General features: G+C 44.5%; 1 protein-coding gene across 7 annotated transcripts in view; it reads right to left on the reverse strand.

Annotated features, from left to right (window-relative positions):
- Positions 1-242: 242 nt before the first annotated feature.
- The window catches only part of dachd (dachshund d), a 90,564-nt gene continuing 68,730 nt past the window's right edge, over positions 243-22,076 (reverse strand). For 4 of the 7 annotated variants that reach the window (XM_084022963.1, XM_084022965.1, XM_084022964.1 and 1 more), the window contains exons 7-11: positions 10,402-10,547; positions 7,913-8,060; positions 7,284-7,442; positions 6,380-6,448; positions 243-2,503 (exon numbers count right to left, since the gene is read on the reverse strand). In XM_084022963.1, the coding sequence (XP_083879089.1) occupies positions 2,466-2,503; positions 6,380-6,448; positions 7,284-7,442; positions 7,913-8,060; positions 10,402-10,547 (560 nt within the window). In that variant the 3' untranslated portion in view covers positions 243-2,465. The remainder of the gene's footprint in view (positions 2,504-6,379; positions 6,449-7,283; positions 7,443-7,912; positions 8,061-10,401; positions 10,548-22,076) is intronic. The other 3 variants (XM_084022966.1, XM_084022969.1, XM_084022968.1) reach the window with 1 other exon arrangement.

Here is a 22,076-nt window from a genome sequence, read left to right on the forward strand (position 1 = left end):
ATTTGTACTTTCAAACCTCTGGGATTGTACTTATTTGCATGTAAATATATTGCACGGTTACACGGCTCGGTTCTCCGCTTGGACGTCTTTGTTGCTATGGCAACGTCAACGTGCGTTTCCTGCGAGCCAATAAAACTCATTCGATGTCGCCGCTACAACGCGTATCCCTTAAAACGTTAAATCGACGGCCGTTTCCTGCGTTCGGCGCGGAGAAAGTGCGTTAACACAGTTAAGTCACATGGTTTATCATCAACATGTTAACTTTATTTGAATTTGAAGTACAATGAAGAGATGATTCGAGAAGCTATATATAAGTTATCAGTGACAACAGACCTATAGACACTCCATTGAGAACAAAAAGAACAAACACATTGTGAACATGGGAACTCCTCCTCCTGCTCCTCCTCCTCCTCCTGATTGTAACACATAAGGTCTAAACTGTTTCTTCATGTCTAGAGAATATACACAGGTGGTTCAGCACCGAAACGCAAGAAAGTCTTCGGGGGGAAAGTAACAGAGAAATCATAACTTATTCTTTTTTTCTCATCAGGATATCATGAAACACTCGAGAAAAAACAGAAAGGAAACGTGTTTGTGTTCGTTGAACGGAAGTCAACGGCATTCGAAACGTTGTGTCATGACCGATGTTTCTCAAGCTGATCGGAATTAGTCAGGATATTATTATTATTATGTAAAAAAACAAAGCATTGAGAGGCGCTGACTTTGTACGACGGCGTAATAGGGCCACTTAAAAAAAAAGATGGGGGCAATATTCCATGAAAAAAGTCGCAAATTTACGAGAAAAAAGAAGAAAACAATCACGAATTTGCTGTGTGCGATGCCTGTGTGTATTATATTCTATATTGCTCTGTTTAAATTATTGTGCTTTGTCAAATTAGTAATGTTCGTGTTTTGTACAGTAAATAACGATACTAACAGCCATCATTTATGCTAGCGTAACTTCCCAAGGAGCTATGCATTTTTTCCCCTAATAATAAATATATTACATCTTGTGGGTGATCGCTGTTGATGGTTATTGTTGATTTTATTTATACGAGGCCAAATATTGAGTGTTTATTGATCGGGCGGTTGGGCTAAGATGCTAGCGGGAGTTTTCACTTGTTGTCATAGCAACTGCAAACAGCAGATGTTTGCAATACATTGTTTTTTTTGATTATTTTTGATAGATTTTTGAGTTTTTTCTCATAAATTTTTCAACTTTTTTCGCCTACATTCTTGCGACTTTTTTTTCTCCGAATATTGCCGCCCTCTCTCGGCTGTTTTTTTTCTCTTCATTTTTTTTATAGCTACAATGGCCCTGATACCCCATCGTAGACTTTGTGTGTCTCATGACAAAAAAAAAAAAAAAAAAAAGAAAAGAAAAATACAGTAAATTCCAAGAAATATTACCTCTGTTACAAAGATTACAGTACTATCGACAGCAAAAAAGTCTTCATTTTTGAAAGTGAAATGTTTTGAGATAATTATGTTTTTCAAAAAATCATCCGGGCTCGAGTGAGTCAACCCTAGTATTTGTTCAGCACAATATAGGATTTTTTTTTATTAAATATCATAATTCCAGGACAAACATTTACATGCCTGCATGCTTTCTCACCAAAAAAAAAAAACAAAAACAAAAACTGGCAGCTATAGGAAAGAATGATGGCTCAGAAATAGAACAGAACTGTAGGTTTATATAAATGTGGTATTGTTTGCCTAATAGCTCTACTGCATACACAATACCTCTTAACGTTATATACACACACACATACCTCCTCCGTCCGCTCGGCCTCCGCGCCGCCGAGCTTTTCCTATCGCCGTCCTCGGATCTCGTATGTACAACAATGGTAAAAAGGAAACTTGATTGTATCGTCATCTAATTTTTTAGAAAACATGAAAATCGAACATCGGTCGAACGACGTGGATCGATTCCCATTTTTTTTTCTTATATTTTTTTCTCACAAGGTTCATCTCCACACGTCGTCACTTTTTAAGCTTCCCAAAAAATTCAATTTGAAATACAAAAAAAAAAGAGAGAAAAAAACGCAACTTCAGTGGAATTTTCTTTTTCGAAGCTTTTTCTCGCTGGCAGAGATAACAGTATAAAAAATCTTCAGTGCTGTGAATTTTTGCGACTTTATTAACCAACAGTGTACCACGGGTACATTTTATTTATGTATTTATTTTTTTAAACTGTGCTCAATTGATTTTTTTCCTTCACGCCGTCGGCCAAACCCCGCTACGTCATAAAAACCTGCGAACTATTTAGCGTCGGAGAGGAAAACACTCGTTATCCTACATTCAGACGCAGCATTTTGGGGGCGAACACAGCATTTCTCCTCACAAGCAGCTCCTCCTCCACTAAATCAGCCTGAACTCGGCCTCTTGAGAATCTTCATGTGGTTTTCTTCTTCTTCTTCTCTTTTTTTGAATGTTTTATTTCCTCCAGCTCCTCGCGGCCCTTATCAGTACATCACTGTGGTTTTCAGGAACAGTCTCCCATCTGCAACAGAGGACACACAGGAGCCAACACATTAGCCAACAGCTAACAATCCTGCTGACGCAACAAAAACACGCTAATTCAGGATGTGATTGTTGATGTAACTTCAAAAACATGCCCCCCCCCTTCCCCTCTGGTCTTTTTCACACTTTTTCCAGCGGATTCAAAGCCGATTAAGGTAGCAGCCGTGACGGATACGATTAAAAAGATAATAAAACTTGTTTTATATATAAGATGTTCAAGAGGAAGAAAAAGAGAGTTTTGTCTTTAAAGGGTCAGTCTGTAAGGTTTGAGATCGCTGCTTCTAGCGGCCTCTGTGGTGATAGATGGAACTGCAGGCGAGCCTCTGGGACTCATCTCCCTCACCAACAGTGTGACTGTCTCTCATCTGCGTGATGCCTTCAAATGCTCCACACTGAAAGGAGGTCCGTGTTTCCCTCGTTGGCGTCTCTTTGCTTCTTGATGACTTTCCTTCTTCACTCCATTAGTTTGTTTCTTTTTCTTGGACTGGAAGTTGAATGGTTTTCTTTCTCTGCTGTTGATCCTCCATTGTGAGTCAGCAGTAATGAAATGTACCAAACACTTTAGACTAGAGGGAGCCTGACTAGCAGGTGGAAGTTACTGATGTCCAATTTCAAGTAAACGCAGCATACTTCATGAGTAGCTCCACCTGCTGACTGACGGAAAAAGATAAAACTCATTTTGAATTTCCGGCGGGAATGTGGCCACAGACACGGAGATCCTATTTCTGGACAAAGCAGCGGGTCACATGACCAACCACCATGTTTTAACTCACTCTTAGATAGGAACTTAAAGACAATTAAACAGATGGAAATGTTAGGGAGTGTAACATAAGATCAACCTCCAGTCGACGAGTCGGGCCGATATAATTACACTGTTACATGCATATTTTAGCGGCCGCTGTAAAAAGTGTTCACTGCACTCGGGGGCGTCGGGATTCGTACCGACACACGTGTTCAAGCCGAATCGTTTGAACATGACAGTGCACTGGAGATGTGAGAGCGGGCGACACTTCCTTCCATGGAAGTACGACGTTTAATCTGAGACACCTCCGACCCAACGAGCTTCGTCCCTTTTTCACCCAGAAACCAAAACACATTCTCGTGTGAGCGTTCGCTTGAGTGAGCACGCGGCGCGTCCGACGGCGAGCGGGATAAAAGCAGCTGTTAGGCGCGGCCGGCTGTGTTTGACGTTTATTACCTCCACGTTTAACGAAAAAGGAGAGCACCTCTCTCTCTCTCTCTCTCTCTGGCAGCTGAATAATTCAAACGTAAAAAGAGAAACGCGAACAAAAGACACTTAACCGCGGCAAGTTGTCGGACATGACACGGCACGTGGCGGGGCGAGGAGACGGCGCCCGACTGCTGGTCTGCAGAGACGTGTGGGATACACCTGATTATGATGTCACACTTAACGCATCACTTTCTAGATTTAAAACATCCATACGTTATCAATATTTCATCAATTAGTCGGGTTTCTCTCCTTATGTGTCGCCGTGCGTAGAGACCGGAGACAACAAAGGCTGGGTGTGTGTGTGTGTGTGTGTGTACGTGTGTGTGTGTGTGTGTGTACGTGTGTGTGTGTTTGTGTGTGTGTGTGTGTGTATGTGTGTGTGTGTGTTGGGGGGAGGGGGGTGTACAAACACACAGGCTAATTACCAGCACTGCCGTAGGTCTCAGAGGCATCGCTCTCTGCTTCTGTTCAAGCAACAACCACGACTTCTGTGTAAAAGTCATTACAGCATGACACACACACACACACACACACACACACACACACACACACACACACACACACACACACACACACACACACACACACACACCTCCTACCTGGCGGTTTGTGGGCGTGTCATGCCGTCACATGTCGATATATCGTAGCGTTTTTACTTCCGATGATCCGTAAAAACCTCTCAACGTTTCCCCCCTTTACGTTTCACGACTTCGGGAAAAAAACACGCGTCCACGAACGCGTTGTTTTACGCAAAAAAACAGGCCCCGCCTCATTAAAAATATGTTAAAAACTTCAGTATTTCTATATTCAAATCAAGATGAAAAGTTCATTAAAGAGAATAAATATTTCATTAGATGCTAAATAAAACAAAGGGAATTTTTTTGGCTTCTCTCAGCATAAAAATTCCTTTGAAAGATTAATTAATACATGTAAATTATGCAAATTATGCCCATGCAAATATTTTATGAAGACAATTAAGGGATCCATTAATTACAGTCTTTTTTGCTTCAGTGACATTCATTCATTTAATTTTAATTTCACTTTAACTGTTTTGATGTTTAATCTTGCAACAAAGAACTTTATCTCGGCTCACAGGGGTCGTGTAAACTCGCCGAACACATCGAGTGGGGAAGCGGCGAGGAAACCGGAGGAAGATACCAACCGGCGGGGGGAGGGGCGGGGGTATTTGCGTTTGGTACTGGCGACGGTGCGATCCCAGCAGCTCGCCTGCCCGTGAAAAGAGCCACGTTTCCCCTCTTGGACCCGATTCAAAAAACACTGTAAAAGCAATTAATAAACACAGACTGTGTTAATATCGCAGAATTAGAGAAGTGTGACAAAAGACAAATAGAAATAATTAGTTCTCTAAAAATTATGCCCTCATTATTTCTGCCTCTCTCCTGCCTGGCTTTGGAGTTGAGAATACATGCGAGTGATAGGCTTGTTTTTTCTTCTCCCCCTTCTTGCTTGTGTAATTTATCAACATCATTTTTTCTTCTTTTGCCATTTGAGGTTAATTATACAGCGAGGCGGAGGCAGAGGAGACGCGGCGGCAGACAAACGCTCCTCTAATTGAACAGAAAACGCTGCTTCTGGAGACCAATGTGATATTTTAGACGCATAAAGACGAAGTTTAAACACACTGATACAATTACACGACAAAAAGAGGAGCTCTTCACACGAGTGCAAAGAAACGATTAGCGGCTAAATTAGACAAATCCGGTGTGAAATAAGTCGCCATAATTAAAGTTATCTCTGTGTTGAAATGGTGACATATGGATTTCATTCTTTTTTTTTTTTGTTGGACATCAAACTGCTTCAGATCTTCCTCCTCAGCGTCTGAATGACATTTAATTACGGCGGAGTCATCGTTTCACTTCTTTTTTTTTTTGCCCTTTTCACAAAAAAATCAGCTCAAGTAGACGAATCAAACACGGAGGAGTTAAAAGGAACGTTTCCCACTTTTCACGGCGAATTACAGGGTTTTTCTTCCCCGGGTAAAGGAGGAGCCCCTCCCACTGATAAGGGAAAGGTTGAGCATTAAAAAGGGAAGACGTCGGAGCAATAATGAGGATATTCCACCTCTGCTGGTGTCTTGTATCTGGGTAAACACAGATAGCAGACGGCCCACAGAGGTTATCGCCGCTGCGCCCTTCCCCAAACACAGACTGCACCCGCAAGGCCGACAAACAAACAAACCATTAAAAATGTACAAGGCTTATTCATAAAATGGATTGATTTGCCCCGTTTATGACTATCAAAGGGGGGATTCCACTGCTTTTTTCTGGCTTTTATGACTCATTAATGCTTCCCGAGCTGTAAACAAACCACTTCTCGGCGACGTTCTCGGCTTTTTTACTTGTTTCTACTTTTCTATCGACTCTCCGTTTTTGCGTCCCGGCCCCGGCTGAAAAAAAGAACAATATTATTTCTGGAGAAAACCAATGATCTTGACCCGGTGCTGCGGCCCAGATGGTGAGCTGCACGCCCGAACAGCAGGCACGGCAACACTAATGTTCATAAACTGAAGCCGTGTGAGGGAGAGGAGGGGGGAGGGGGGGAGGAAGAGTGAGAGCCAGAGAACGAGAGAGAGAGAGATTTATTGTCTCATCTGAGCCTCTGTACCTTGTATTGTCCTTTCAGCATCTGTTCTTCCACTGCTGCGGTCGCTCTCCATCTCAGGGGTCAGAGAGTCTGAGAGAGAGATGGAGGGAGAGAGAGACCGCCGTTAAACACGCCCACCAATCACAGAGCAGCGTTCAAAACAAGCCGCCACATCAGTGAAATCCTTCATTAGGAACTCTTTGGAAGAACGATCCATTTAAACAAACTGACGGCTGTCAAAGGAAGAATTAAATATTCATATTGGGTTTTTTTGGTGGCGACCGATGAGTTCACGCATTAAAAAAATCAATAAATCAAAAAGGTTTCTGATGTATTAATGTGACATTTCTGTTTGGTTTGAAGTGAAATCGTATATTTCGTGTTTGAATATTGGCTACTTTCACCTCTAATGATCGATCCCAGAAAATGTGCATCACATGATTCACCTGCAACTTCATCACTGATTGGTTATTGAAACCGACATTCTGGTTCTACATCGTTGGAAACTGAAGGATTCTGGGTTCGTTGGACTAAAACCAGACACTCAAAGATGAACAATAATGATTATTATTTAAAATGATGACTTATTTGACATTTCACAAACTACACTGTTGCCAATTAAGTTGTAATATTTGGTTTTCAGACTGTTAACTTTATTTAAATGACGTGAAGTCACGTTTGACCAGGTGCAATGATTACATCACGTGTCCAGGTGGAATCATTCATGCAGTTTGTTTGCAGCTATAAAATTATTATTCCAACTCCCTGTAGTTCTAATGCAAACCTTCATGGATCAGAAGGAGAACATTAACATTCTCATGTATGAGTTTTCATTATGAGTTCTGAATTCACAGGTAAGGTTTGATCCCGTGAAGCGGACGCCGGGTGTGTGCAACGGCGTGGGAGGTTCAAGTGCGAGGCTCACTGTGGGACGTCTGACCGTTGAGCGAGCGCATGCTGTCGGAGGGCGACGGCTGCTTCAGGCTCTGCTCCACCTGCTCTCTCCTCTTGGACTCGTACTCCAGCGCCTCCTGCAGTTTCCTCTTCGCCTTCTTCTCCTTCTTCAGGCGCTTCTGAACGATCGCTGCGTGGCGGAGCAGAAAAACCATGTTTAAAAATCCAGTATTAAGACAAATCAATTAAAGCTAAATATTTGATGGTATATAAAGATCTCCCTTAATAATAATAATAAGACAATACAGCTTAACAAACGGCTGCAGGGAATTAAAGCAAATTGAAAGATTTATTGAGATATTTTTTCATGAATTTCTCTCATTAAACATAAACGGCACAGTTAGCGTACGGAGCTGATGCATTTAACATGAGACTGGGGGAGAATTTCACTAAGTTAATGTGTGTATCGCCAATTATGTCGACGAAAGAAAAAAAAAAAAAAAAAAAAGGCGAGCGGCCTCGCAGTAAATGTGTGTAACCAAAGAAACGACGCAGCGGCGCATGTCGACATGAAACAAACATGCAGAGCTGAGTGTGTACACACACACACACACACACACACACACACACACACACACACACACAGGAAGTGGTCAGCACCTCTGTTCTTCTGCTCCATGGCGAGCTGCTTCTCCAGAGTCTCCCGGAGCTCCCGCTCCCTGAACAGCTCCATCTTCAGCTCCGTCTTCTCCAGCTGAACCTGCTTCTCCTGAGCTCGCGCATTGTCGATCGCCACCTTGAGCAGCCCCTACACACACGAACACACACACACACACACACACACACACACACACACACACACACACACACACACACACACACACACACACACACACACACACACACATAAATATATATAAATACATACATAAATAAACCAGAAGCAGAGAGAGTGATGATGGATATTTAAGAGCTTCTGTGACAGGAAACCACAGTCAGTGTGTCACAGCCTCGTTGCTTTAAAGTGTGTGACCTTTGACCTCCTCCCATTGTCTTTTACAATAATGAATAACGTTAACTGCCGTGAATGTCTGACCCCTTTTGGTCAAAGCTGTGAAATGCAAGTGTGGAGAGATAAAAAATCCTGGATAACAATATATGAAGTGTGATTATCCTGGACAGAATATCTGTGATATTATTATAATGTATTTTTCTTATGATCCACGTGTTTTTATTTTTTCACGTCTCTACCACGATAATAATATATTCACGATTCTCCCGATGATTCACCACCACCGCGATAAAATCCTGCCGTAAATCACGACATCCGTCCATCAATCATCCCAACCTTCCAACCATAAGGGACGTTTCTGTGTGTTGCATTCAAAGCCCGCCCACTTCTTCCAGCGGTCCAATCAAACGCCAAGGATTTATTTAACTAATGACGGGGAGATGTAGGATTTTATGGCAGATAGAAATAAAAACCCACATTGTGTTGAATTAATAGTTAAATAATATAAAATCGTATTTGTTTCTCAACTAAACATGAAGCGTTTTCTGCCGTTTTAAAGCGTATTTGGATGATTATCGGGGATGACTTCGTGAATTGTGATTCTTTTAGACTGTAGGTAGCTCCGTTTCCACGCTTTAACTCCACGCTGATGTTCAGAAAGCGTCCTGACGGAGGCCACGTGAGGAGCGGAGCAGGAAAGGAAACACTAAAAGCTACGTGGAGGAAGGCTAAAAGGTTTCCAGGCGAGGTCAGCATCTTCCCCGACTCTTTATGTCTCCGCGATGCGTTCGAGCGCCTCCCGTCCCATTTAACTGCACGGCTGACAATCCTCCCCGGATCGGAATTGATGTACAGAATTAGTCTCTGTAGCACATTTCCGAGCTCCTCACACGAGCACAGCAGGAATGAATAATATGAATGACAAGTATCTCATCATGTATCAATTACATTACTGCCAGTCCAAATAGACTCCTGACAGTCCTGAAGTGAGAGATACCGGCGGTTCGGCACCGCGGACCACTTTCAACACAATTATTCCCCGTCCGCACGCAATTATACATCAAACGCGCCGGGCTATATCTCTGCTAATTGTTGATTCTTCTGACCCCAATTTATTCCAAGTTGCTTTATCTTAATTTTCTGCTTGGTTTCATTTTGTTGATTTGTATATAAATATTCAGCGTGGGGGATCATTATCAAAGATGACTTCAGCAGCGGAGGGTTTGGGGAGCCGGCGACGGCTTCTTACTGGTGGCTTTTTCTCATTAACCACGGCGAGCTGAGAACGGAGACTCTGGGAGTCCGGCGCCACGAGTGCAACGACACATCCGTCTTTCTGACGGAGGCCGTCTGAGCCGAGGCCTGAACGCCGCCCGGAGCAGACAGGTGTGCTGGAGGCATGCAGCAGGTTAACGGCGTCCTGGTGGTGATGATGTGTGTCCTGGAGGGAGGAGGAGCCTCCATCATGAAGTCAAGAGCATCAAACGGTTTCTCTGGAGGTGAGGTCACACCAAACAAAGAGCCAATCAGGGCGGAGATTCTCCTCTGGTCGTCAGAAACGGAGACTAAACATATCGTAGTGGTCTGTAGAGGTCTAGATAGTAGACCACATTAGTCCAGAGACTAGACCAGACTATGTGGAGGAACCAGACACTGTCTGTGGTCCACCAGAGGTCTAGATAGTAGCTCACATGAGTCCAGAGACCAGACCAGACTATGTGGAGGAACCAGAGACTGTCTGTGGTCCCCCAGAGGTCTAGATAGTAGCCCACATGAGTCCAGAGACCAGACCAGACTATGTGGAGGAACCAGAGACTGTCTGTGGTCCAAACAAGGTCTCTGCTGTATTTATGTCTAGATGACCTTATATGGAGTGTTGATGGAGCAGCTACAATGTTAGCGTAGCCTAGCACCATCAACCAGACTCCATTCAGAAAACCAGCGTTTTAAAAGGGGATAAACACAACTGATCCTGCTTGGTGTGAACGCACCTTCAGAATAATATTTTTTCCACCAGAATAAAATACTTTATTTCCGATGGATGTTTTCCATCCTTCCTTGTCTAAATGGGTTTAAAGCTTCGCGGCGAGCAGATGACACACTGTAGGAACCCTGAGAAGATGCTAAAACACGCTACCTGTATGTTGGTGAGGAGGGTCTCTATTGACGACAGGCCGTCGGGGAACAGGAAAGGTGAGGGGAAGCCGGGGGGCAGAGCCTGTCCGGCCAATGACAACCTCTCGTAGCTGTCTCTCGCCGTCGGGGTGCACATGGAGTTGTCTTCTGCAAACACAAAAAACATCTATTAATCTTTCATGGTTTGGTGGAATATGATGCTTGAACCGGGTTGATATTGATCTGCAAGCAGCAAAAAAAAAACCCATCTCTCCCCTCCAAGTGGACCGACCCGGGGCCCTCGGAGACCCCTCTTTGTATTGCTTCTTCTCAACTGTGGGGTTAAACAATATCTTCCAGGACATAAATCCCCCCCCCCCCCTCCCACCTATTTAAGGGATGTCATGTGGACTCCCAAAAATCAGAAGCAGGCCCCGCAGGTTCGACCCCAGAGGCTTTTCAGGCTTCCTTTGTGTACGCACGCACGCACGGGCGCCTGTCAACCCGAAGATGACATCATCCTCCATTCATCACCGGCGGTGGAGGGGTAGGGCCCTGCCATCTGCTGTCCAGCCTCTCCGCCAGGCCTCCGAGGAGGGAAGAGGAGCAGAGGAGGGAGGGAGGGAGGGAGGGAGGGAGGCGGAACGGCAGAAACATCCTGGTCAGAACTAAAAACGCCGCCGTTGTTGCTCCGTCTCCATCTGACACACGGCTTTCAGTCATCAGACCGCCGGTGTGTAAAAGTGCAACCGGCGGTTTATTAAATCTCCAGCCTAAAGACGTCGTCTCCGCGGGGGAGAGTCTGCACCATCAGCCGTTTAATGGCTAATTTAATAATAAAAATAACTTTTTATTTGTAATGTGGAGCCCTGGCTGCGTGGAGCACCTCTCACCGCTCTCATCCAGTATTCATACGTGTTTATGTGGCAGCCTGAATCCTGTACAAACAGCGGCGTGGAGCCGAGCAGCCCTGCCTCATCCCTCCCATCAATATTCACCGACGCCAGCCAAGTGCCGGGAACAGCTGGTCTTACATTAATTAGTTTAAAGTATTTATTTCACCCATCCTCAGAGCAGATTGAGCAAAAACATTGGAGATTATTTCAAGCATCTGCAAATGCCCTGGAAACATCTCCGCCGCCAAAAAGTCGAGTGTTAGGATTCACAGTTTAGGTTTGTAATTTGAAAGAAGGATTTATTTATATATTTTGGATTTTTTTCTCTCCGAGAGGGGAAGATGGTGAAATATGCACCGCTGGTCCGTGGAGAGAGTAAACAACCTTTCCCTTCTTTTTCAGACGGAGTTCACTCCTGTTGATTAATTAGAATGGATGGTTGCCTAATGGATTAAAATTTGTTTATAATTTGACTTCATAAAAATAATGAATTGCCTACTTTTAAGAAGCCACTCCGGTGGTAATTTGTTTTGTTTGGTGCAGGCCCTGTCTGCGGGTCTGGGGTGGAAATATACAAATATAAAAAACCTCCTCCTCCAACAACGGTGGCACAACATGAAAGCCCCCCCCCCCCCCTCCTATTTTATCTCAATAAAACGGCTAATCAAAGATCAAAAGCATTACGTTGGCTCCAGCTCAGGTTGATATAGATGTATTGCGTGCATTATATGCATGCATCACCCACCTCCAATAAAATCACCATAACAACTAGAGACGTTAGTAGACCTCGGGGAAAGGTCTGCTGTTGCAGCTTTTGTAATTGATTTGTACTGTAGGCACTTTGTCCCTTATTTAGCGTTGGCATTAATCATAAATCATTGCTTTAACAAACTCCGGCTTCCCACTCAGCAGGCCTCCCCTCCAACACCATGTTGGATCACACGGAATATTTGATGGCTTTGTTGCAGGGGAAACAACCTGTCATGCTCTGGGAAAAGCAAACAGCGTGTTTTGTTCGACAGACTCCACAACTAGAGTACAGCGAACCCCCCCCTCCTCCCCCCTCCTCCCCCGTCAGATAACATTTCCACCAGGAGCGACGCATACATGAAGGCATTAAAAAAAGAAAGAGGAAAAGCTAATAAGTGACTAATTTAATCAATATAATCAAAACTGGCTTAATGAAACTCAAATGTAAATTCCAGCAGAACACGATCTAGATCTCTGCCCCCCCCCCTCCCCTCCCTACCTGGCTGCAGAACGCTGGCATGTGTTTGCATGTTTATTTCTCACCATTGCTCCAGAATCATTGACTTCAACTTAATTACAGCGACAGGCGTTGGAGTGATGGGGGCCGGTGCGATGGAGTGCTCTGTTTCCAGGTGATATTTCTCCACTAGCGAGGCTGCCAACAGCAGCTGTGACAGCCTCTTGTGCTTACCGTACGGTAAAGGTACAGTTAAGTCCTCCACCCGCCCCCCCCCCACCTCCACCACCACACCGCCTATGAAATACTGTGTGGAAAAACACTCGCAGGTCACCCTGTCACAAATAACATTTCATGCACAACTGTTTCGGCGGATAATAGGAGCCACAAATAAAAATGGGACGCTGTAAATACAATGCATTCTGAATGAAATGCCATAATTTAAAACAACGCCTCCCTCCCTCCCTCCCTCCCTCCGTCCTCCCCCGCCTCCACCCTGCTCTCAATAGCTGCAGAGGGAGTCCTTGACAGTGTGCTAGCAATGATGAATCACCTATCCAGTTAATTTTCTCACTCCTCATGTGTTGTGCTGCTAAAACAGGGGGCCCAGGAATTGACTTGACAAACTATGAATGTAAAAAAAAAAAATATCACTTGGAGGGATCTGGGCTTATCTCCAATTTACATGTTATTAGATTTGTGTTGCGAGCGGCACTTGGACCCTCAGAAAAAAGAAAAGAAAAGATGGGGCACATGATAACCAGAGATAAAACATGTCTAAAACCCACTTGAAGAAGCCCTTTGAAATATTTGACTGAGAGACGCGGGGAGAGAGGGGGGGGAAGTGGCCTGATTTAAAATGTGACAGACACACATTGCAATCTGTGGTAAATCTAGAAGAAACCTTGGGAAATTTAGCTGCAATCTCTGGATAAATAGCTGTAATTGACCTTGGGAGTTGAAAATGTGCCATATGTTTCTGGTTCCTGTGTTTGAAACTGAGTCCCTCAGGACATTTCAGCTGAGTCCTCACACAGAGAGAGAGAGAGAGAGAGACACACAGAGACACACAGAGAGAGAGAGATAGATGGTTGGAGACAGAAGATGGATGGATGGAGAGGTGAGGCCGAGTCTGAGGAAGAGGAGGCTGGGATAGAATGAGTGTGTGGAGAATGAAAGACTGACAGAGAGGAAGAGGGATAGCAGAGAGGGAGAGAGAGGGATAGAGAGACAGAGAGACAGAGGGAGAGAGGGTACACTCGGCCGGCCAGTCAGTGTGATATATTGACAGGTGAAGCCTTTGTCCTTGCAAACCTGTGTTCCTCCCAGCAGGAGAAGTGAATGCTAAACCTGGAGGCTTGTCAGCGCTGCCCAAACACAAAGCAAAGGCAAACGCTTTCTCACTGCACAATTACATTTGATTTGACCTGCCAAAGGAGGGGAGGGGGGGAGGGGGAGGGGAGGGGGGGCTACAGGAAACCAGCCTCCTTCAAATGGAGCAGTTATGACCTCTCGGACAGCCATTAGCAGCTAACGCAGCATTATTCCACCTGCACTTAAAGCCCTGGATTTGGAAAAATCTTGTCAAGGGAAATATCTGTCTCGTCCGTACGGATGCAGTGATGCAAAAAAAAAAAAGGAGTTGCATGCAATTTGAGGCACTTTTAAAAAAAACATGAGCTTCCGAGCTTATCTTGCAAATGATGTGTGCACTCCTTAGTTTGTAAAACGGAGGCGCTGCGATGAATGTAGATCTGAACATGAACTCCCGTCCAAGTGAGAAGAAGCTGCAGGACGGTGGGAGAAAAGTGCACGTGACGGATGTGAGCGACCATCATTTGCATATGTTGTGCATGCAAACAAATAACACACACACACACACACTTAATGTGCCCTCATCACATTTAAGCTAATTTCCTTTTCATCACGGAGAGAGGAAAATGAGTGTTTGCCCCATCCCTGCTGGGGGACAAAGTCAAGAGCCCCGGTCGGGTTCTTTCGGCTAGATTAACAGGTAACATTTGGCTCCCACTCTCTTATCACAGCGTGAAAATCAAACCCTCTCCCTCTTTTTTTCTCCCCTTAATGTTCCCTTCACTTAGAGATGAAATCGCTTGCTGCACAAACCCATTTGGAGAGGGAGGGAGGAGAAGGTGAGCGGGATAATCAGGCTGGCCACTGGGCCGTGTTTCCTAAATGCTCTCCAAAACATTACTGTGCACAGGCATAAAATTAGCACCGCGGACCTGAAAATGTTGACATTTAGCATGACTTTTTGGAGAGTGACACCCTCATATTTTTCTTGCGGGATATCATTAAATTTCAAACTGCCCTATGGCTGCGCCTTTCCATTAATAACCAATTCAGTGTGTCACTTCTCCCTCCCTCCCTCCCTCTCTCTCGCCACCTTTTTAAAGTAATGAGTCCATTGCTTTGCCTTAATAAATTGAATCGTATTCTCAAGGCCACATGAAGACGGAGCCACAGATGGACAGGCAGAAAAAAAGGAAATAACCATAAATCCTTTACTGTCAGGGAGGCGGTCCGAGGTGACAAAAAAAAAAGAAGGAGGGAGAGACAATCGCGATGTTGGGGGGTATCACAGACGAGATTTACAAAAGACGCAGTTAAAAGGTTGATTCTCTGTTAAAACCTCTTTTTTATGGCTTTCACTGCTGAGAAAACATGAGTCCATTTAAGAATCGAACCACGCTCGGAGATTACAATACTGACGGAAATTATGGACTACAAAATCGTGATTTCGGAGCATAGATTAGGATATTATGGTGCAAACGATTAATATGGATTTCATCATTTGTTTAAGGTGAAGGTGAAAGAGAGAGAAGAAATAAAAAAACAGCAAGAGAGGGAGGCGAGGGAGCAGCATCCGTGTTGACTTCCATTCAGGAGGAAGATATCTTGTCTTTTTATGCGGCCCGTGTCATATTTATTGCATAAAGGTCAGAGTGTTCATTTGTTCAAAGTCAGCGTTTTCCCTCTCTCCTCTCCTCCATGTAATAAATGCAGGGGGGCTATGTCATTATCGGACCTCTGAGGATTACAGGCTTGGCTGACTGTGATGACTGCATAAAAGCATACAGGACTTTTTGTTTCTGCTCAGCAGCGCACCTTCAAATGAGCTCTTAAAGGCGAGCGGCGTACGCCGAGACAAAATGGCATTTTGTACAGAGCGAGAGAGGGAGAGAGAGTGGAAGAGAACGAGAGGCCGAGGCCGATTAAAGGTCAGAGATCGCGGCGTCCTCAGTGTGTTTGTAAAAAGGAAACTTGTGTGTGAGAGGAGATAATGGCAGACTTGCTGGGATTCCAGTATTGAGCAGAAAAGCGTCGGAGATAAAAACCCTGCAGAAGGACGTTCCAGCTTTGAAGGTGTTGAGATTGTCTTTGCATATTGACCTCCGTTGACCGGCTCCGTCTATTGACAGAAGAATCCCAGAGATTAAATTGGCCTCGACTATTGATTGGGTGTTTTGCCTGAATCATTCCTCCCTTTCAGAAGAGGAGGGGGGGATCACTCGTACTGTATACCCCGCTAATCTCTCTGACCCACTAATCATGGAGCCATTTATTTCTCACTCTTTGTTTAGTTCTCCTTTGTTTAGCATTTATTAATTCATTAGAGCAACTTCTCATGCAGCTTAGCGGAGGACGGTGACTGGGGAGTCCTGTTTGCACCCGATAGCGACGACGCGGCAGCTCGCCGTAAAATATGCCACCGAATGTGCACCCCGACATCACAATACACATGCCAATTACATATTGATAATTAAGCATTCAAACAAACAAACAGAGAGGAAATCCCCCCGTAATCACCGGGTTTTAATGGAACAAGTATTAGCTTGGTGTGCTCGGCCAGATAGCCTGCTGCTAGATCAGAGTTTCACTGGGTTTGGGGGGAGGAACGGGGGAGACACATTGGTGTCATTGCATGGCATTGCAATCCTACAGGGAGAGGAGGCCGCGGCGTTGTCGGGCGGCGGCTGGCGCTAATCCAGACTGGATATACTGAGCTGCTTTTAAAACGGAGATGAAAGAAGAAAAGAGGAAATGGGGAATGTAAACTTTAAACGGCCTGGCTTAGGAGCCTGGTGTGCTCCAGAAAAGAGACCAGAGAACAAGGATGCAAATCCGTTAGCAGGCCTCGGTTTCACAGCTCGAAAAAAGACTTAAGGGGCTTTTAATCGGAGCGACGTGTTAAACGTGTGGAAATCTGTTTTGATAACATTATTCATAACAGTGGCTTTTGCGCCGCGTGAATTAATAACACTTCATTTACAGACAGAAGAAAGCTGTCATGGTATTTCCAGTTAAAGAGATTAATTTTTAAACACCTAATTGACAGGCCGGGGTGAGGCGGGATAAGCAACGCGGCTGCGGAGGCTGCAACTGCAAAGTCAAGGTGACTGGAAGACTCGGAGAAAAGGCTTTCAAAAACGCAAGAATGGAGGAGAGAGAGGGTGAGGAGAATTAGTCCTGGAGCACTTCTCCCTCCGCCCCCCATTCTTCCTCTCTTTATTAGGAATGATTTACTTTCCCAGTGAAAGGATATAAAAGCTCAAGTATAGCGGCGTAATTATCGCAGAGTGAAAATTTAAAGGTTTGACTCACAATGTCCTCAAGTCGGCGAGCAGACTGCCAGGCGATAAGAGCGACTGTGTTTCGACGCCCGGCATCCAATCGGAGGGGGGGTTCGTGTTTTATGGGCTTTGCCAAAAAGGAAAGAGAGAGCACGCACACACACACACACACACACACACACACACACACACACACACACACACACACACACACACACACACACACACACACACACACACACACACACACACACACACACACACACACACACACACACACTCGCCTGCTTCCGCAAAGTCTGTAAACATGATGGACTGTGGCGGACTGTGCGAGGCCGCGGTGTTTACCTTGGCAGAGCTCGGCCCTGGCCATGTCGGCCAGCATCACTTAATTACTGTTTACATGTAAATATTAAATTATACAAACAAGCCGGGGCGAAGGAATGTCTTTCCAAAAAAAAAAAAAAAAAAAGTACAGAAATACATATTCAGGGTCAACCTTATCTGTCTGCAACAGTTGCAAGATGGGAATCGCAAATTTATTTTCTCGCCATTGTACATAATCTTCATAATTGTTTAACGCCCGTTGTCCAAGGGCGTTTGGGGTAAATACACCCCCCCACCTCCGTCTATAATCTGCATAATAGCAGATGCTCAGATATGTAAAACGCACCTTGTGTTCTCAGAGAGGAAAACTAAAGAGTGTGATCTCAACAGGACGGAGGGATGATGGCTCTGATTGTCTACTGTGCATCTCGGGCTGCAGCTGAGTAAAGCACTTGTTCATTTGCACTGAAGGGTAACATGAAACAGCCCCTCTTCTTCTTCCTCCTCCTCCTGATGGACAGGGAGATTTCACCTTCGCCAGTGAATGATAATGCATTATTAAATTTGCCTCTCTTGCTCACTAGATACACTTAGCTGACCACAGCATATTTATCTCCCCATCCGAAGGGCTCACGTCTTGGCAGGAGAAAGCATTCTGTCACTTTTGAGGCATTTCAAAGATTAAAAAGAACCTCTCTCTTTTCAACGTCCCTAAAAGCATCGCCCCCCCCCCACCTCCACACACACACACACACACACACACACACACACACACACACACACACACACACACACACACACACACACACACACACACACACACACACACACACACACACACACACACACACACACCACTCTTTTCTCCCCCCCTCAGTGAAATGTGATTAGCAGGAGATGGTGTCACGCAATGGAACATTCATGAGAGGGAGAACAAATATCCAAATGAACTCCCGTGTCCTGGAGGAATAGCCCCTTTCTGCACCATCAGCACTCTCACATGGGTTCAGAGGGGGGGGGAAGAGAAATTTGATTGATCCTCTATTGAATTATTTTTTTGCACTCTTTCATTTCAACAGGACGCACTGACAAGTTGTTTGATCATAAAGCATTATTGTCTGCCAAGTCACATTTCAGGGTTGTGATGGCTAATGATCTTGCCTCCCGACTTACAGGAGGGGGGGGAGGAGGGGGTGAGGAGGGGGGAGTCAGGTAGTCAGCATGTGTTTGAAGCTTCGCAAACGCCAAGGACATCGAGGGGAGGACTGAAACAAAACACCCGGCATTAAAGTCAGGGGAAAGATGAAGAGAAAAAGGAGCTTACTCTGAACGCAACTTTTTAATGATACTTTTAACGCCGTCAATGTCAGTGGAATATTTATTTATTTAAAAAAACACAACCCGAGCTAAAACTTTTCTCCTGACCTGCAAGTCCTCCACTTCCTCTTTTTAATAAATTCTTACGTAAGATTTTTTCCACAGGACCCGGAGCAGCTCTACGTAATAAGGGTGTGACACCGGTTCCTGATCCACTTCGGACTGTAAAACCAGATCTGCTTCCGTCCACGTCGGGTACCAAAGGATGCCGCCACATTAGTGCATCACCGCGGCGTGGTGTCATCGCGGCTGTGTAACCGGGTTTACCGGAGGAGAAAGTGCCGATATCGTGTTACGAGTGAATCACCCCGCTTTTAAAATATGGTTTACAGAATCAGTTTACACGCCGCCGCCGCTCCTGTCAGGAGCTTTTTCCCTTCGTTTCCCGCTCTGCGTAAAAGAGATGTGGCATGTTTAACTGCGCTGAGGAGGGGCTCAGAGAGAAGTAGGGGGAATTTGTTGTTGGCAAAAAAAAAGCTTAAAACTGCCACATGGTATTTACAGAAAAGTCTCATACCTCGACGTACGTACATATGGCTTGTGTTTCAAACACCTTCTCCCCGAGGAAATAAAATGATGTCAAGTGTTTGATGTCCAAAGTGAGTTTACAGCCAAAGGCTTCCGTACCTTTCAAACCCCCCCTGTTTGTCAGCTACCTGCTGTTTCACGAGACAGAGGCTTGTCGGAAGCTATCGCCGCAGACTTTCTTTCCTGTTTGAAGCAATTCAATTAGTCACATGTGAGATAGCACTTAGCTTTCTTCTTCTTCCTCCTCTCCTCACACAATCTCACTCATCTCTTTTTTCTTGGGCGTAAAAAAAATATATTTTTTTGGACAAAAAACAATCAAGTTGAAACAACACCGCCCTAAAAAAAGCAGCGCTACCATCTGGTTACTTTGCACTGGTGTGACACAACTTTGGGAATGGACAACAAACGAGCCTTTTGTCCTTCATCAGCAGAGATGACATGAAAAGCATGAAGGATGTGAGTGATGTGACATTACAGTGGCTGCCTCTGAGGTGTCTGGCTATTTAAATAGCTTCCATATGAGCCGGGGCACTGCCCCCCCCCCCTCCCTTCTAAGAGTGCACAGCGAGAGATTAATTTAATGCTCTGCCAGGATCATAAAGATCAAACAAGTGGAGAGATATCATTAAACCATTGGAATGTTATCTCATTTATCTAAACAAACTGATGCGATGAACAAGCCTAATTAAAAAGCTCACCATAAACAAAGCTTCGGATGGCGAGGCCCCTCAACCCTCCTTAACAATGGAACACATTTATTTTATTAATCTAATGCATCATGTATCATATCATTACAGTTCAATATATCTATCATTAATTTTATTCCCTTCACTTAAAGCTTTTATTGGAATTACTTTGGTTATTAGTTGGTTCTAATGTATTGGTTACCTCTGAATCTGGCTGCTACAATCTCTCTTATCTCGCTGCATAAACCTGTGCATGTTATTCAAATTGCCTCATTTATTATGATAGCTTCCTCATGTAAATTGTGCTGACTGCTCGCCCTTGCACAGTCCTCATTAGACTAATGAAAACCTTCAAACGAAAAAACTAAACAACCTGCCAAATAAAGGTCTGGGGTTATTATGAAAATTACAACTGTGGGAGCCGGGAGAAGCTCTCTTCATTAATTCATGCTCAGCAAATTGGTAACTAATTTAGTTGCACTCCTCTGCATTAATGGGTTATTTTATAAAAATGTTTTCCACAGCCCGAGACCTCTGGCGCGGCACGCTGGAGAGCTCAGAATCCTAATCAAGTCCGGTGACATATTAGGAATCGACAATCTCGGAAGATAACGCCACCGTGTGTGTGTGTGTGTGTCTGTGTGTGTGTGCGTGCGGGTCACCCGGCTCGGATTGGTGCGGATCGCTGGGTCATTTGCTTTCTCCTCTAACGCTGCGAAGGAATTACAGTCCATTTGTGTTGATTATGTGAGTGTGGAGGAGGCACTCGTGTTTAGAAGTGAGATCTGCTGCAGCCGAGGACAACGTTCAGTTGATTTAGCATGTGGATACTTGGTTAAATACTTGGTTTGCCTTTCTGTCTCTCTCACACACACACACACACACACACACACACACACACACACACACACACACACACACACACACACACACACACAGACAGTTTGTGACCCATAAATTCAGCTCATGATCCTGCTAATTATTACTATTCACTGCTTCACACCCTGTGAGCGAAGGTCTAACACTGATGTTCACGTCAAGCCTAACCACCGGGGGAACATACAGCCCAATGATTTCCATAGTGGTTTTAATATCATTATCAGCCTCTCCCAACCCCGTCTCACCCGTACAGCACCGCGCCGCCCCGCGCAAAGCCAACAGAGAATACCAAAATCTATTATTTGCTTCATTTTGTATTTAATCTGCCACGTCGAGGAGATTTTTTTTCTTTCTCTTCTTTTCTTTTTTTCCGCACGGAAAAATTGTAATAGAATAAGTTCAGTTGCTCTGTACAAATGGCTTCTTATTGCATGTAAAATCTACCATTACTAAAAAGAAAATATATATACAGAATAATATTCTGTGTCCTGCTACAGCAGAGGATGTTGAGTGCTTTGGAGAAGTGGAAACGAGGTGTTTTTGCAGGAATAATGCATGTTATCTATTGATCTCGACTGTAAGAGGCTGCTTGTGTAAAATAAATGTCAAGCATCTACAGCAGGTCAACACACACACAGTGTTTCTGTTGCAGCATCTAAATCACATTCCAACACATTTACACTACAGGTCACTTCTTAATAAGTGTTTGAGTTGTAGGATGAAATAAAACATATTCATCGGAGGAGTTTAAATGGCTGATTCAAGCTGACTTCAAGTTCCAGAAATGTCAAGTTTCTGTCAAGTCTTCGTGTGTTTTTCCTTTCTGTGATAAAAGTGATGTTATCCTTCACTTAGATTTGTTCATCTTCATATAAAAGCCTTTGGTGATACATTAACGGTCCTCGTCACTCATTCTCTGATTCTTCTGCAGATTTATAAAAAACCTTCTTCTCTCTCCTTAAATTTGTCGAGCCTTTGTCTTAAATCTCACACAAACACACCTTACTGGTAGCAGAGAGCCGGACCAGTAGAGCACAGACATGGTTTCTCATAACATCTGTGGTTTTCATCCACGCTGAACGCCGACGAGAAGAGATGATGAAACGTCCTCGCCTTAAAAATGGATGTTTGTGAGCAGAAACGGCAGAATGGAGCGTTTTCAGGGGAATCTTTCAACTCCATCGAACTGTTCTCACTGA

Source organism: Eutrigla gurnardus (genome assembly GCF_963514095.1).
Source record: "Eutrigla gurnardus genome assembly, chromosome: 12".
NCBI lineage: Eukaryota > Metazoa > Chordata > Actinopteri > Perciformes > Triglidae > Eutrigla > Eutrigla gurnardus.